Raw genomic sequence first — 17,587 nt, forward strand, 5'->3', positions numbered from 1 at the left:
TTTGTAAGGCAGAGTGAAGTTTAGTAAAGCAGTCAGAAAAAAACAATGACATACGGTAAAATGGAGTGATTAATTGTAATGTTTCTATTTATAAAAATACAAAAGGATATAAGAAATCAGGTCAATAAAATACATACACTAAAACGATACCGCTATTCTGTGTAACACATCAGATGTTTTGAAATAGTAAAAAAAGAACGAAAATATGAGATGAACGAAACCAGAAATAGAAAATATTATAAAAGACAAATATAGATACGGCTTCTTGAATATTATTTACAAAGCTAAAAAGCCAGTGTATAAACATTCTGCAAATTTGCATTGCATCCCAGTAATCACTGAACTTGGCAGTTGTCGTTTTGTTTTGGAGAAGCGCTGAGCCATTCCTGTTTCTCAGGGGTCTTCTTGAAGCCGCGAGAGCGCCTGCTAGTTTTCTGCACAGGGCTTCCACAGCTGTTTTCCCGTGGACTGCTGGCGAGTGGAGATAATAAAGCCGCACTGCTCTGCATGGCCTTAGGAGCCTGGACCTGAAAGTACATGAATAATGTCAGAAGAGAGCAATGCTGAGCTGTCAAGAATGCCCAGCAGCAATGTTCAATCAATCAATCAATGTTCAAAACAACTCATACTGTATCTTTCTTTGGGTGAAATGCCAAGCTGAGGACAAGTGCAAAATGTATAAATATAAGATGTTGCAATCAATCAATCTTCTGTTCTCCCCTAACCCTTGACTTATACCCAGCATGTACTTTCTGGAGAAGAACCAGTGCTGAATAGTACTTGAAAATTGGCTGTGCTGGAAGCTGACTAATGGTTTGCTCATCTCGGCTCGCGTCTGTTTCATTCAAAGTTCAGTTGTTGGTTTTTCTGTCATGTCATCTATTAATTAGGGCTGTCAATTGTATACTAATCTTTAGAGGGAATTAATTACATGATTTATTATTTAAATAAAGTGTATACTGTGTGTATATATAATTAGACAATATAAATAGACAATTAAGGTCACAGTCACAATGACTTGAGACACTAAAGAGACCAGCCCAGTTCAAGAGTCCATAAAAAAAGACTGATATAGTAAAAAGTACTAAACATTTGGCTTTTGTTATGGCAGTACATAATATTTCAAGGCTGTATATGTGCTTTAATGAATTTTACTCCGTGGCGGCCAAGGAACCGCGCCACATAATGGGCTGATGGTGCAATAGGTTGTCCTAGATGCTAAGTTTAATTGTTCCAAAAAAAAAAAAAATTGGCATAGTAAAAAGTAATCAAAATTTGGATTTCTTTAGGGTAGTATATTTATATAGTCCCATATAAAATTTTAACAGCCAATTAAAATAAATATTCGTTCAGTAAAATGTGCTAAAAATTTGTATTTCACAAGGTCAAAACACCCTTTATTATACCACTTTCAAATTTAACATATCCTTACAGATGGCGGAGAAATGCTGAGTTTCTTCATTCAATACTAACATCGCTTATTGCTAGCAGAGTCATATATAAAGGACTTTAGAAAGTGTCATATTATATAAAGGGGAGGCCTATGCTTCAATAAATGAAAAAAAAAAAAAAAAAAAAAATTCCGATTCTGGATTCAGCCTTGTACTAGATGAACTGCTCTAACGAAATCCAAAATGAGCACTTTTGCACATCGTATTGCGCTAATCAGCCCATTTTATAGTGCGGTTTCATGGCCGCCACAGAGGCGCAAAAGCAGACATAAGGCTGTGATATTAGAGGTATACTGGCCTAATGAAAGCCAATTTTTGAGCAAATAGATCTTTATTAATTCATGCACATCTGTTTTCTTCATTGTAAAATGACAGTGACACACAAAGGAAATAGGTTAGACTATATAAGAAGTGATTATTTTAATTGTTACATATTGCAATTGCCTCACTATAACTCACAATCTTGCTTTTTTTATTTATTAAAATGAGTGTCAAGTCAAATTTTATTTTTGTTAATCAATATTATGCCACAAGTGCTAATGACCTAGCTTAACTTGTACTGAAGCCGGATCATTCCTTTAAATTGACACATGGAAGCAGGAATGCAGAACTTTTGCCTCCATAAACTGTCTTGAATCAGGTATTCAAGTTGGTGAAGGATTTTTCTGGGACATGAGAGTAACTCTGCAGCATGTGGTCTCCACTTCCCTTTGAATTCTTGAAGAATAAAAGGGAAAATCTCCAGGAAATGGTGACCTGGGGTAAGGTGACATGATCCGAGCTACGGAGGAAGTTAAAAGCTGACAGGAGAGCTTTAATGCCTCAGAGCACTTAAGGCTTTCCATCTAATCTGAAATGTCAAGCACAGTTTCATCTGGAAATGCAACTTCATGGTCAGTAACTTTAAGAGCGACATGAGTTGACTACAGACTGCAGGTACATTTTCTGAGGGTCTATGATGCCCTCCTGTGGTTAAAGACTGAGGAATGTCTAAATATTTTAATATTACAATGAGAGTTAATGACATATAAACCACCTCTGTTTGTTTTCCCCATTTTTGTTCTTAAAATAACAGAACATTTATCAAAATATCATATTACATATTCAACTATTTTGGTCTACTCTTAAAATTTGGTATAACTGCACAGCTAATACTGTTGGCTACTTTATGACAAATTGCTTGTGTTTTTCCAAATGTGTAAGTTGATTTAAATAAATGCATCTACTAAGTGACTATATGTAAATGTAATTAAGTGAAAGTTAATGTATTGTTATTTATATAAACAAAACCTAGTTTTCCCCCAATCCAGTATCAACATTTTACTGACTGTTGACATTGCGTGAAATCATTTTTTTGCAATCCTGCTTTGATTGATGGCATAAAGAGTAGAATTGTAGGAGACAAACAGCCCATCTGAACTGTTAATGAATATCATTTAAGTAGAATTATTAGATCTGGCCATTTACAAGTTACAAATGGAAGGTTAATATATATAGCCTATATAGTTTTCAATATTTTCACCAAAGATTCAAACAAACTATCATGGAATCAATGCTATCATCATCACCATTTTGCGAGTAAATGAAAGATGATGAAAGATGTAGGTTGTTGTGGTTGCAGGAAATACACACAGGTAGTTCTACTCACTGTGTTTGATTTCCTGCCCTCTGCTGTCTGTTTGGAGATTTGCACAGGATGTACTGCTAAAACGGAGCTCTGCTGAGCCGCAGTTGTTCGGACCGCCAGACGAGGGCTGCAGCGCTGCACTGCAGTTCTGCGAATGATGAATGGGCTCATCTCTCCAATTGGAATATCTGCAAACCCTGTGCAGAAAGAAGTGATGTTGATCAATGACTTCACTTGTTCCTTCAATTGTGAAAGTTTGATTGAGCACAACTCACATATGAATGTGAAGGCTGTGCCATGAAGACGTATAACAAATTGTGATAACCTCTCACCTCTCTGAACAAGTTCAGGCAAACCCTCTGGTCTGTAATCCTCATCGTCTTGTGTGGCTTTAGGTGTGGCAGCCGCAGCTTTCAGTCTTTTGGTGATACTGTGCAGGGCTTCCTGTGCTTTGCTGGGGGTGTCATCCGCTGCTCTCTGTCTCTTTCCTGCTGGCACGCTCTTAGTGTCTTCCACTGGCTTATTGTTCTCCATGTCACTCTTCTCAGACCTCAGGGACCTCCTGCTCTTGGGTGTCTTTGTCTGGGTGCTCATCTGCTTGAGCTGGTTCTTGAGGCTTTCATTGGTCTCTTCCAGCTTGTGAACTTTGACCATGAGGCTGCAGTATCGGTCCATGTTGTCGTCCGCCTCAAGGCTCTTTTCCTCCAGAGCTTCCTTCAGCTCCTGTAGTTCTTCCTGCAGGCCGTTACTGCTGCCATCACCTGTTAACATGACAGATGCTGTAAAATTGGGGTGTACAAAAAAGGGAATATCTGTACATCTATCTGATATGCTTTAAATTGATATACTGTGTCCAAAAGTCTGAGATCACAAGTAAATATGCTTGTACTTTGCATTTTTTATTCATTTAAAAAACATGAAAGTAGTTTTGTATTATTATAACATTAGCATATATTGCATTAAACATAATTTAATGTAATATATATTATTTAAAAAACAAATGAAATGAAATGCAAAATCCTAAGTATATCTTATTGAATTTCCATCATGTTTCTTTGTTTAACATTTGTCAAAATCCAAAAACTTATTATTTCAGTTTAAAACGAGATGGACAAATTTTAAATACGATCGATATGAAATCACTTGACAAAAAAGAAGAAAAAAAGAGACAGTCCTATGCAACAAGTTTTCTATATAGTGTGTTATGTTCTCTTGAGTTTTGTCTATACCTTGTTTCTGTGAGGCCTGCAGTGCTGCTATCTGTTGTCCCTGCTGCTGAAGTTCTTCCTGAAGTGCTTGCTTCTCACGTTCCAGCTGTTTGCATGACTTCATCCACAAATTGATCTTACTCATAGCACTGTCCTTCTCTTTGGACAAACGCACAACCTTAGAGTCAAACTCTGCCTACAGGGACCAAGACCAATAAATATAAAAGTTAATTACTTTACTAAATATAGAATGAAAGTTGTGTCCAAAATAATGAAGAATGAACAGAAAAACAACAAAAACAATACCTTTTCATTTTCACAATATACCAATTTATTTTGTAATTCCTTTAAGGCAGACTCCACATCTGAATTTTGAGACTTGAAGCTATTGAGGTCAGAGAGATACTGTGCAGCCTTTTCTTCAAACATCATCTTTTCTTCCTTCAGTTTATTAATCTTCATCTCATGCTATAGAACATAAAACATTTTTTTGATAAACTTGATAAAAAAAATATATATTTTAAAAACAGTATAATTGTGAAATATTATTACAATTTAAAATAAAAAACATTTTAAAATTAAAATATAAAACAATTAACTCAAATTATAAAATTTCTTCCTGTGATGGCAAAGCTGAATTTTACTCCATTACTTCAGTATTCAATGCCAAATGATTCTTCAGAAATTATTTTAATTGATGACTTGGTGCTCAAGAAACATTTCTACTTATAACAGCTGAAAATAGTACTTAATATTTTTTGCAAAAACCATGATAATTTTTTTTTCTTTCAGGATTCTTTGATAAATAAAAAGTATAAAAGAACATTATTTAAAATATAACTTTTTTTGTAATGATGAAAAAGTATTTTGCGTCCTTGACTACTTGCTGAATAAATGTAAAAAAATAAAATAAAAAAATGCATTGTTATCATAACACTATGCTAGAATGCATAGCACTACCTTTATTTAAAAAAAACACACACACATTGTTACAATATTACATCTACCCACCTGCTGCTGTACATGTTTCAGGTTCTCCTCATGCCTCCTGTTATTTTCCTTCATCTGAACATCATGACTTTCTTGAATATCAGATACATTTTTCTGCAGGCCATCTTTCTCTATCGTCAATGCTTCGAAGCCAAGCTGAAAGGTGCAATGAAAATGTGTGTAGTGTAAGCAGAGACTGAACGTCAATGACGCAGTGTAAAACATGGTGAAGGACAAATTCTTACCTTGTATGTTTCGATTTGTTTTTGAGACTCCTGCAGTTGACAAGTCAATTGATTATGATTAATCTCCATTATATTATGCTTTTCCCTTGCCTCACACAGTTCTTGCTGATGTTGCGTATGGAGGTGCAAATTGCTCTCATGTAGTGCATTTAACTGAAAGTGAATGCAAATAAATTAATATGTGAAATGAGAACAAGGAGAAAAAAGAAACTGCTAAAGGTAATGCAAAATACCTTTTCTGTTAGTTCGGAGTTCATGAGCTTCATAGCATCAAGTTGGCTCTCTAGCTGTTGGACATTGTTCTCTAGAGAAGTGACACTTTTCTGCATGACCTCTATCTTGGAAGACTGCATATGCGTCTTCTCCTCCAACTGTGCAATAGTACACTGTAACTCGACCTTGTCCTTTTGCAATTCATCTCGCTCAACCTGAATTGAAGATAGCGCCTGCAGCTCATCTATTTGTGACTGAAGTCGGGCATTTTCTTTGCAAAGCTCCTGCTGCCTGTTTTCAAAGTCTTTCAAGACTGACTGGTTGGTTGAACAAAGCTCTGCCTGACACCTTTCATATTCGAGAACTCTCTGGGCAAACTCTTCGTTTTCAGATTGCAAAGACAGCAACTGAGAGGTCAAATCCTGTGCGATCAGTTCTTTCGATTCTACTTCCGTTCGACAGAGTTGAAGTTCTTCCTCCATGGCACCAATTTTAAATTGGAAGTCCGTGATCATTTGTTGCTGATTCACTGTTGCCTCTTCCACAGATTTAAGCTTTTCAGAAGCTGCTTGATTGGACAACTGCAATTCATCAATTAGGCTGTTCTTTTGCTGAAGTTCTTGCTCAAGTTTATACTTCTCCTCCTTGAGATCCTTCAGCTCAGTGACCATCTCTTCAATTTTCTTGGTAAGCTCTTGCGTTTCAGCCTGTATTTCCTCAAGCTCGGCTTTGGCACTCTCTGCTTGAAGAATGGTGTCCTCCAGATTCTGGTCAGAAAGTTCTTTTTCTCTCTCAAGCTTTTCAATGTTGTCCTGAAGAACATCTGCCTTCCTCTGTGCAGCTTTGAGCAGCTGACTCATGTGGTTCTTTTTCCGTTCGTCAGATTCAATTCGTACCTTCAGTTTTTCAATGCCCTGTCTCATCTGAGCTACTTCTTCCTGAGTCGAAATCAACCTGGAGGCTATTTCACCTTTCTCCAAGAGAGACGATTCAAGGGACTGGGACAGCCTGACGTTCTCATTCTCAAGTGATTGGATTTTGGAAGACATGTTTTCAGACTCTCTTGAAGCAAAATTCTCATTGTTCTTTAAACTGTTTAATTCACTAAACAAATTTGTATTGTCTTCATTCAAAAGAGCCACTGTATTCTCAAGGTTTTGAGACTGTTGAATTAGCTGCTCTTTTTCTTTCCTCAGGACATCAATTTGGTTAGATGCAGCCTCGATTTGTCTTTTCCCTGCCCTAATGTCCTCTTCTAGTTCTTTTATAAGTTCTCGTGTATTGCTCTCTCTCTTCTCCAGAAGCTCAGCCTTTTCTTTCAACTTCATTAAGGAGTGGTTTTCACTTTCCCTTACATCAGTACACAAAATAAGCTCTTCTTTAAGTCGCCCACCTTCTGCCATAGTTGTATTAAGTTGTTGTTCAAGGCTGTAATTTGTCCTCCTAGCTGCATCAAGCTCTACTGCTTGCCTTTGTTTCTGTTCTTGCATCTCCTCTATGTCAGCCTCCATGGAAAGGATGTGCTTTTCTAAATTGGCCTTTTCAGAACGTACTCTTTTTAGTTCGCTCTCAATCTGGAAAAATTTCTCATCCCACTCACCTTTTGCCATCTCTAAGCTTTCCATCATCTCCATAACATCTGAGAGCTGGCATTTGGAGGTCTGTAGCTGTAGTTTCAATGAATTGATCTCTTCTATCAACTCTCCAATGTGGTTGCTCAGTTTCTGGTTTTCTTGAGTGACAGACATCAATTTGTCTGTGCTGTTTGTCTTTTCTATTTCCGTTTCACGAACTTTGCCCTCCAAGTCAGAGCACAAATGTTTTCTAATTTCCATTTCAGATTCCAAGACTTCAAACCGGGATTGCAAATGTTGAACCTCCTTTTCGCGTGTCCTTAGAGATTCCTTAAGTACTTCAAGTTCCACAAGTATTTTTTCACTTTTCTGGCTAATATCTGGAGTGGAGTCTGACTCTTCAGGATGATGGATTATGTTTTTCTGTGCTTTGGATGTCATTTCCTGATCAAGATGAAAAAAAAAAAAAAAAAAAAAAAAAAAATAGTTATGAATACAAATCAAGAGAAATTAAATCAAATAGCTTTTTGATATCAGCAGAGCTTTAAACCTATATTTCACCCAGTTACACTTTGTTTAAATGCAATGATTTAAGCTGCACTCTGTAATTTTCTAGTTTATGTAATACGGGCGGCCTGAATGTAACATCACGCAAAAGGGAATTTTCAGTTCACTGATGCAATTGCAAAAATGTGCAGGTCAAAGTCATGATTAATTTATTTCACAAGTGAAATACACCTTTAAGTCAACAATTTAACTGATAAAATGCATAATATCTGAATTCAAAACATCTGACATTAAATTGTGAAATACATAGGTTACCTGTGAAGTTTCAGAAGCCAGCAAGGAGGAGGATGCAAGGTCCAATTCCTGCAGTTGCTGCATTGTCTCCAGTTGTGAGGACAAGTTCTCTGCGTGTTGTTTTTCTTCTCGGAGTTTGGCCTCCAACTCATTTTTGATATTGAGCATTTGCTCCTCCATGCTCTGGAGCGCTTTAGCATGCTGTAATTTGATTTGATCTATTTGAACCCTAGTTTGCTCCTCCATGGTTCTGACATTCTCCTTAAGAACATGAGATATCTCCTCAAGCTCCCTGGATTGATTTTGCATTAGCTCCTTCAGTGGTAACTGTTTGATATCCTCATCTGATGACAAGGATGTTTGAGCCTCTTCTTGTGTATTAAGCTGCTCTCCAGGTGATGAAATACTCAGAACAGCAGTATCTTCTTCAAAGGGCAAAATAGATGTGTTGGCAAATGCCATTTCGGAAATATCTTGGTCATTCTCATATGCGGTTTGCTCTTTATTCATTGTGTCTGCATCAGAGTAACCCTCTGCATCAAGATTCTTCTCAGACAGAAGCTGTTCCATGCGAGTTTGCTGTTCAACTATCTGAGACAGCAGATAATCATGTGCCTGCTTTAATTTATCCGCTTGCTCCTGGGAATTCTGAGCATCTGCTTTCAATACCTGGATATCAGATTCCAACTTTAGTTTTTGTTCCATAAGATTGTTGTACATTGCTTCAAGGTTTGTCTGCTTGCAATTCTCTTGCTCTAGGGAAACTTTAAGATTTTCATGGGTTACATGGAGAGACTCCAACTCTTTGACTAATGCAGAACTAGATTGTTGTTCCTTTTGTGTTTCCTCCAAACATGCAGATAGCAGGGACACTTCAAGGACACTCTTTTTATAGTCATCTTTGACAGACTCGAGCTCTGCTTGTAGGGTGGACCTCTGAGCCTCACTATCACTTAACTTTGCTTCAAGAACACTGATGTTGCCTTGCAACTCCTCTACCTGTATTTCATTATCTTCAAGATCCATCTGCAACATTTCAAGCTGTACTTCAATTTTGCTCACATTAATCTTTTTTTCATTCAATGTCTCTAATGCTTTAGCTTTCTCAGACTGAGCTTCCTGAAGTTTGTTTCTCAAGGATTCAATCTCACAGGATTGTGTGGCTTCTTGGCTTTTCAGAATGGTCAAAGCAGCTCTGAGACTTTCTATCTCCTGCTCATGAGGAAATGCATTTTGTTTCAAGTCTTCAAGTTCCTTTGCAACTTTCTGATAGGAATCAGTGTCCTCCTTATGTTGGTTCTTTGATAAGTCAAGATCTTGCTTCAGCTTTTCCTTTTCGAGGGCAGCCTCCTTCAGTTTTTCTGAAGCATTTCTGACCTCCAAACATTTGCTCTGTAAGTCTGCCTCAAGAACACTGATGCGCTCCTCTAAACTATTTTGTTTTTTAAAATGAGTTTCCTTTTCAGAGACATAAACTTCAGATTCCCTGTTATGTCTCTCAGTGAGCTCCTTGATACTTGTCTCTAATAAAGCTTTTTCTTCAGATCTGTCCAGTAAATTTTTTTCCAGACATAAATTCAGCTCTACAGTAGAGTCAAACTGTTTCTGAAGACTTTCTAGTGAATTCTTTAGTGTGGCTGACAAATGATTTGAGGCCTCAAGCTCACTTTGTATTAAAACAATCTTTTCTGCCATGACATCTTTTTCAGCAAGTGCTTCCGTCATTATGGAAAGCTGTTTAAGATTTTCTTCTTTCTCTTGGCAAACAACATCATTGAGCTTTTGAAGGCTTTCATACTTCTCAGATAGATCATTTGCTTTATTTTCAAGCTCTTCTTGTTTTACTTTGAGTTGTGCATTATCCTGCTCCATGCTTGATGCTTTCCTTCTTTCTTCATCTATTTCTTTTGCAAGATTTTCAGCTATTGTCTTCTGATTTTCCAACTCAGTGGCGGTCTGAACTTGTAGCTCCTTTACTTTTTCTAAGGAACTTCTTGTTTCTTCTGCTTCAGAAACAAGACAATTAAACTGCTCTTCAAGAGACTTATTCTTTTGTAACATTGATTCAACTTCATGAATAAGATCTTTTTCCCTCTTTTCCACCAAAGACACTTTCTCTACTAGATCTTCTTTGACTTTCGAAAGATCATCATATTTTTCCTGAATATCTGCATTTAAATCTTTTTGAGACTTTAGGTCTGATTCTAAGAAGGCAATATTCTCAAGAACATCCTGCAGAGATGTTTCCACATTGAGTTTTTCTTGTTCCAACTCTTTGTTTTGTGCAAGGCGGACTTCACATTCTTTAGCCAACATGTCTTTCTCTTCTTTGAATTTATCTAGCTCCTGCTCTCGCAAGGCAAATGATTCCTGAAGATGCTCAATCTCAGTTCTGTTCATTTCAATAATAGAGTCCTTTGATTTAGCCAGGTCACAAGCACTATCATATTCTTCAAGGAGCTGACCATGGGCCTGCTCCATTCCTTCAACCTTACTTGTTTCTTGATGCAGTTTAGTTTCAAGCTCACTCACCTGCTCCTGCATTCGAGTGATTTGTTGCTTCAAATTGTCCATCTCCTTATTATGTTTTTGATGTGTCTCACTAAACTGCTGTTGAAGCTCCTCATACACTCTACCTTTTTCCTCCAGCTCCACACATTTTACAAGCAGTTCACCTTTGAGTGAATCAATCTGACCAGATAGGCAAATCTTTTCATTTTCTAAATCTTGCATCTTTTTCTGAAAGCCGTCATGAGCATCACTGAGTTTGGCCTTGTCTTTCTCCAGATCTGCAATTTTACTCAGCATTTCCTCACGGTTGGATTCGGTGTTGTTAATCAACTGTTCCTTTTCGTTTTTCCACTCCAGAAGAGCTGCATACTCTTTCTTCATTTCAGCAACTTCTTTCTGACAGGAGTTTGAGGTCATTTTGAGGTCTTCATTTTCTTTCTCCACAGCACAAATCTTATTAACTTTGAGTTCAACTTCATGAACTAGTTTTTGCAACTCAGCCTGAGTCTTCATATTCTTTGCTTCTGTTTCAGCCAAAGTTTTCTTGGAATTTTCCAATTCTTGAGATGATGATGCACTTTGACGTTCCATTTTTTTGCGAAGTTCAGTCAGTTCTTCACTCTGGGTTTGTGTCTTCACTGAAGGTAATGAGTAAAAATGATTAGATAAAGCATTACTTTAGATTTTCCTTGAATTTTTTCTAAAATGTTATGTAATATTGAAAATTTACCAATGAGATTTATTACATACTTTTTAAATCATCCACCATCGTACGGCTTTTGGCAAGGTTTTGCTCAATATTTTGTTTTTCCTCTTCAAGTTGTTTGACCCTTTTCATTCCTTGGTCTAACTGACAACTGAGAGTGTTCTTCTCTCTCTGCATCTCCTAGGATAAGCAGAAACAAGCCATTTACATGCTTTTGTACTACAAACTTTAGTCCACATACTCCATAAAGTAAAATCTATTATTATTAAATTAAAACAAGCCAACTAATACATTTTCTTTAACAGATACACAAAGAACTTACATCAAATTTCTTCTTCAACTCTGCCTCCTTCACCTGACTGGCCTGTAACCCCTGCTCAGACCTGAGAAGTTTCTGTTTCAGCTCTTCCAAATCTTTCTCCAGTCGATTCTTTAGAGCAGTTACCTTTAAAACCAATGGCATTCTGTTGTGATTAACTTAGCCACATGTGTATAAAGAAATTGAAAAGAAACAAAATAAAAAGAAAATATACTGAACAGAAATGTGTTATTCATAACATTTATAAAACAATAGTCATAGTTGAATTTTCAAATTACCTTATCCATATCTGATTGCAAAACATTGTAGTCTTTTTTGGCTTGCTGGATCTCCATACTCGTTTTATTTTTTACCTGGTTAAATTGCTGCTCAAGAGCTTGATGGGAGCTTTGAAGTTGTGCAAGTTCCTGAAATGAGTGAGAAGACAAACATTTGTAAATTTCAGCTCATCCAATATTCAGAAATATATTTAAAAAAAACTTAAATTATATTTGACAGTAAGGAGACAAGACCTTCTGACTCGCTCTCTCCTGGTCTTTGATTTTCTGCTCAAGAGATCTATGCACGCTTTCAGCATTATGTCTCTGACAGTTCATCTCCTCTGTTACCTGCTTCAGCTTCATTTCAACTGAAGAACACTGAGGAGCCAAAATCAACCAAAGATGAACTACTACATTCACATGATAACTCATTGTTTAGAAATTTTGAGTTTCTAAACAATGAACCCCACCCCCCTCCCCTCAACCAAATGACTGCAACATGAAAATACATATAGACAACACTTAATGTTTTAATATCTTCATACATTATACATAACATATAATCATGATAAAATATCAAGTAAAGTGGCAATTATTTTAAAGAAACAAGCACCCTTTTAAAGCAAAATAGTTACATTTTTTGCATTGATTTTCTTGAAAGTTTGATTGTGTTAGCTTTAAAATAAATGTTACTTGCTATAATTAAATTTATATATTTTAAGTGTGTTTTAAATACTTTCTGGGGCCACTGTATATAAGATCATTTATCTTCTATAACTTATATAATATGCAGTAGTATAATGTATTAAACAGATCTACATTACCTTAGAAACTGACTGCTCATACTGGCCTGTAGTCTTTGTGAGTTCATCTCTGGACTTGCTCAGGAGTTTGTCCTTGTCTGCCAGATCTTTCCTGGCCATTTCCAGTTGAGTTTGAATTTCACTGAATTTATTGATCTGATTCTTCATATCCTTCTCTTGAGCCTGAAGACGGAGCTCTAACTCAGAAACCCTGGACCTCAGATCTGATCAGTATAAGAAAGCAAAAAAACAGTAACAAAATGTGTTACCTCAAGGCATATGAAGATTATCACTGTACTAGTGCTGTAATAAAATTACGTAATTAAAAAAATGAAATCCATCTGTAAGGTCAGACCAACCTTGATTTATATTCTTAAGCTGTTCCATCTGCTGTGATCCAGCTGTGTCACTTTGAGTGCCTGATGTGAACTGCTGGTGTGGCTTTACTGGTGTGTCATCACAAGACCATGACATCCCAGAGGGTCCGTTTCTTCTCCTAGATGGTGTCTCCATCACAGTCTGAGACTGATGACTGTGTATTTTTTGGTCTTGCTGCCAAGGGAAAATTGAGGACCCTGTCTGCTGTCTTGCAATGTCTTTATGGCTCACTGCAGACTGGTTCAGAAGCTTCAGGTGTTACAAAAGAGAGATGCATTATTACCATTTAGTAAATTAAAGGGTTAGTTCTCCCAAAACCAGAAATTCTGTCATCATTTACTCACCTTCATGTCGTTTCAAAACATTAAGACTTTTGTTCGGAACACAAATCAAGACATTTTTAATAGTCAACGCAACTACCAATTTGACACTTCGAAAAATTTTGCCAATTTGAAAAAGTTCATAAAGAGACTGTAAAAATGCTTAAAGCGGTTTAGTCCAAATTTTCGCTTTATATGATGAACAGATTAAATGTAACAAATTCACAAATAAACATTGATCAGCAACCACAAACAAAAGCTCAACCGAACCTGCTTAATGCAAGAACAAACCTCACTGGTTCTTATGGAGGCTCAAACGTGCTGCGTAACACACAAGAGTGAACCTCGTAGATTTTTGCACGTCAAGCAAACATGCTTGAGCTTCAGTTTACCATATCCAATGTGTGTTGATTAATGTTTATATGTGAATAAATGCCTAAATTAAATCTGTTCATCATAAAGCGATCATGCGTTTCTCTTCAGAAAATTTGGACTAAACCGCTCAATTCAAATGGATTAGTTTATGTAATTTTTATAAGCATCAAAGTGGTAGTTGCGCAGACTGTCAAATCTGGGACAAAAATCTCCCAGATTTCATTAAATTTGTGTTCCGAAGATGAAGAAAAGTCTTATGGGTTTGGAACGACATGAGGGTGAGTAAATTACATAATTTTCATTTAATATATCATCTAGCTACAAGGCTCTTTTCACCAAAATTGAATGTATTTTACTTACTTTTACATGCATGACTTTGATTTCAGCTTCCAACCTTTTCCGCTCCTCAACCTCTCGATTGTACTTTTCCTGTAGGTCACTTATTTTTGAGTCTGAAGATGCAATATTATAATGTTTAAGTATGTTGCATTCATTCTGAATTGCATTTTTATTTTCTATACAATTCATATCTTACCTTGTTGCCAATGATTAGGTGTTGCAGGGGTTGCAAAAGTTTTCTGCGGTGTACTCAACTGCTGGATTTCTGAAGAATGTGAAGTTTGGGATCGTTCCAATTCATGCTTATACCTGAATAAAATCAAATTAAAAATTAAGCCAAGCCCAAGACGAGTCATTTTTGGCTAGTTTAGAATATGTTCTTACACAAAGTTTTTATACATATTAGGCTATATAATAATATTATATGAAAGTTAGTTACACATTTAAAAATAATAATGATATTATACTGATAACTTTGTCACAACTCACAACAAAAGCCCTGTTCGCACTGGATTAGTATTATCTGGGGACCTCGTGTGATTTAGAAATTACCCACCCACATCTGAATTTCGTCTGGCGCAGTCGCATGGGATAAGCGAAGCCTGTGATTTTACTCGAATTTATAGACTTATCTCCCGAATATGATGTCAATAGGCTATTGCTTGGAAATAACTTGTTATTATAGGTCTAGCTGTATGATAAATCATAAACAGAATAATGTTCTATACCGCATGCTGCTATACATGTAATTCATCTCCATCTAATCATTCTTGTTTTTGCTCTTCTGATGGTTTTCAGCTTTCTCTTTCTGCAAATTGTATAGTTGTATGGTGTATAGCGAAATGACCCAGCACCCAAAATACTATCAAAACACTCCAGCGCAGCCTCCATTCTTCACGAAAGATGGATAAATAAGCACACAGGAAACAAAAACCTTGAAAAAATTATAAACGACCATGCCAAATCACAGAGATGCCGATTCACACGGGACTAATATTATCACAGGACCTCGGTGTTCGGCGAAATATGGTAGGTCATTTGCGGGGGAATTTTTACTATACAAATTACAGACATGGCCGATTCACACGGGATTAAGATCACAGACAACCTCCGCAATTATTACAAATGACTAGAGGTCACCAGGTAATACTTATTCTGTGCAAATAGGGCTAAAGTATTAAACAGTCCACTTACTTTTTGACCTCTTGCTCTAGTCTATCAGTCTGCTTCTTGCACAAGTTTAGTTGCCCCTCCAGATAATTCACCTGTTGCTCCTTCGTTTGGATGTCATGTGCAAGTTTCTGTCTAGTCTTTTCCAGACTTTCACAAGACTCTACCAAAGACTGGTTCTCCCTCTTAAGGGCAGACGCTTCACTTTTCTCACTGTCCATCTGTAGGGAAATACAATACACAAATAATGGAGATATTTAAATCTGCTAAAATCTGAGGAAATCTACTCTGATATTTCTCAGGTAACTGACCTTTTGCCTCTGTTTCTGTAAAGTAGCTTCAAGGGAATCCATCTGAAACTGTTTCTGTTGTCTTTCCTTCTTTAACTTGTCAAGCTGCCCTTCAATCTCTTGGATCTTTTGTAAGGCCTTTGCAGGAAGGCCATCCTTCCACTCTTCTACAGCCCAGCTCATACTTACTGAAGATGCTGTGTTGCTCCTCAAAGAAAAACTGGCATGCTCTGAAGAAGACAATGAGCAACATTTGTTTTATAAAACTCCCAGTCAAGATGAAATATTACAGAATTATATGCATAACCTAACACTGAGATAAAACAGACTACATATTGGCACAATTGATTGTATACAATAATATAAATTATTTAACATTTAATTATTAAACACTGTCAGACACAACAAAAAAAATCTCACATTTATTATAAATATTGGCAAATCTTGAATCGACTTCACTTAATGAATGGAGACTACATGATGGTTTTGAACTTATTTTCAGCTTCATCTACTGCAGTCACCAGTCTGACAGAATATATTACGATGTTGACAAATTATTGTTCACAAAATAATAATATTTTGCATTTCACACATGTATTAAATGCTGAAGGATCTACTTAAAATGAGGGCTTATATTAGATTTTACATGTCAAAAGTGCGTACAAGTACATCAGGACGTGTAACATTTTTAGACTCATATGTGAAATATAGAAAGAGGACCTCCAGGATGAAAACCGAGATTAATATTACCTAATTTCACTAACGTAATATTTTAGGGGCACAGCTGTGAGACATAAGAGGTGTAACGTTATGTAATAAAAATAACTTCTTCACCCTATTAGTTTCTTTAAAAGAATAAATATTTAGATTTCGGTAAATATATTGCAAGTAACTTAACGTTAGTCAGTTATGATCGGAGGTGGTTTTAGGTTTAGTTAATGTTATATTTTTATAGAACAACAAATAAAAATGACAAATAACGTTATGTGTTTAAATCTTATATGTTTTAAAGGCAGGTAACGTAAAGTTGTGAAAAAAAGTATGTATGGCTAGTATGACACGCGGATGGTTTTAAGACATCAAATTACTTTATAACGGCTTTTAACATTCCACTCTCAACAATGAAATACTACATTCGACAAAAATATATTATCTTACCAGAAATAAAGAAAGAACCCCTTACGGTTACCCTCTGTAGGTTCTTCCCTTGTGTTCTTCTTCAGTTACTAAAGTGGAAAATTCAAAATAAGGTTCAAAATTGTTGGTGACTGAATGCAGCGTCGTCATTGGCGCGTTTGGCATAAGACGTAAGAACATATCGGCCTCTGATTGGTCATCCCTATGCATTCGAATTTAACTCCACCCACCCATTTTTTAAAAACATTATTTTATTTCAGAATTTAAATGAATAGCCGCCGGGTGAACCAGTAAACTCTCATCCAAAAGTCCATATAAACAACCGACGACTTGCAGAAAATAACACTTTCAAAAACACAAATAAAGACTCAAAGAAATTCTGCTACCTTAATATCCATATTAAAAGAGAACTTTAATCATGTTTGTCTTTATAATTAGTGACATCTGAAACTGGGCTTTGAGCAAACCTGATGACCATAGACCACATATGATTTGTGTTTATGTGTAATGATTTCTAATCCCTTGCTGCTATACACTTCTGAATGGTTACTCTTCTGTTCGTGTTTGTCTTCCTGAATGCAGTGCTCTGTAGAGATGAATGGCACCATACTGCTTCCAAAGGGCTCTGCCAAACACGTGCTCTGGGTCATAGCAGATGGTATGAGAGCCATATATGGATTTCATCACCATGGTTACTGCCAGGGATGCAACACAGCTTATGAAGAGACTTATGACAAAAACAATAGCAGATGATGATGATTACAAGTCGCTGAATGTATTTAGTGACACAATTCAGAGATAAATTTGTTATTTTGATGCTGGTTGCACATCTTAAATAGTATTCCACTAAAAAAAATTTAATCCATAAAG

At 36.4% G+C, this 17,587-nt stretch overlaps 1 protein-coding gene across 1 annotated transcript; it reads right to left on the reverse strand.

Moving 5' to 3' along the window:
- On the reverse strand, positions 1-16,849 carry cenpf (centromere protein F). Its single transcript, XM_084096106.1, has 20 exons — positions 16,739-16,849; positions 15,602-15,810; positions 15,315-15,511; positions 14,317-14,429; positions 14,142-14,233; positions 13,068-13,335; positions 12,730-12,932; positions 12,158-12,283; positions 11,924-12,052; positions 11,649-11,771; positions 11,371-11,506; positions 8,131-11,258; positions 5,755-7,752; positions 5,522-5,674; positions 5,298-5,432; positions 4,593-4,754; positions 4,308-4,482; positions 3,411-3,839; positions 3,100-3,275; positions 1-527 (listed from the first exon to the last, which is right to left on the reverse strand). Exons 2-20 carry the CDS (start codon positions 15,761-15,763, stop codon positions 336-338), a joined length of 8,097 nt encoding a protein of 2,698 aa, XP_083952232.1. The 5' UTR covers positions 15,764-15,810; positions 16,739-16,849; the 3' UTR covers positions 1-335.
- Positions 16,850-17,587: the final 738 nt, after the last annotated feature.

This window comes from Abramis brama, assembly GCF_963993115.1.
Source record: "Abramis brama genome assembly, chromosome: 21".
Classification (NCBI taxonomy): domain Eukaryota; kingdom Metazoa; phylum Chordata; class Actinopteri; order Cypriniformes; family Leuciscidae; genus Abramis; species Abramis brama.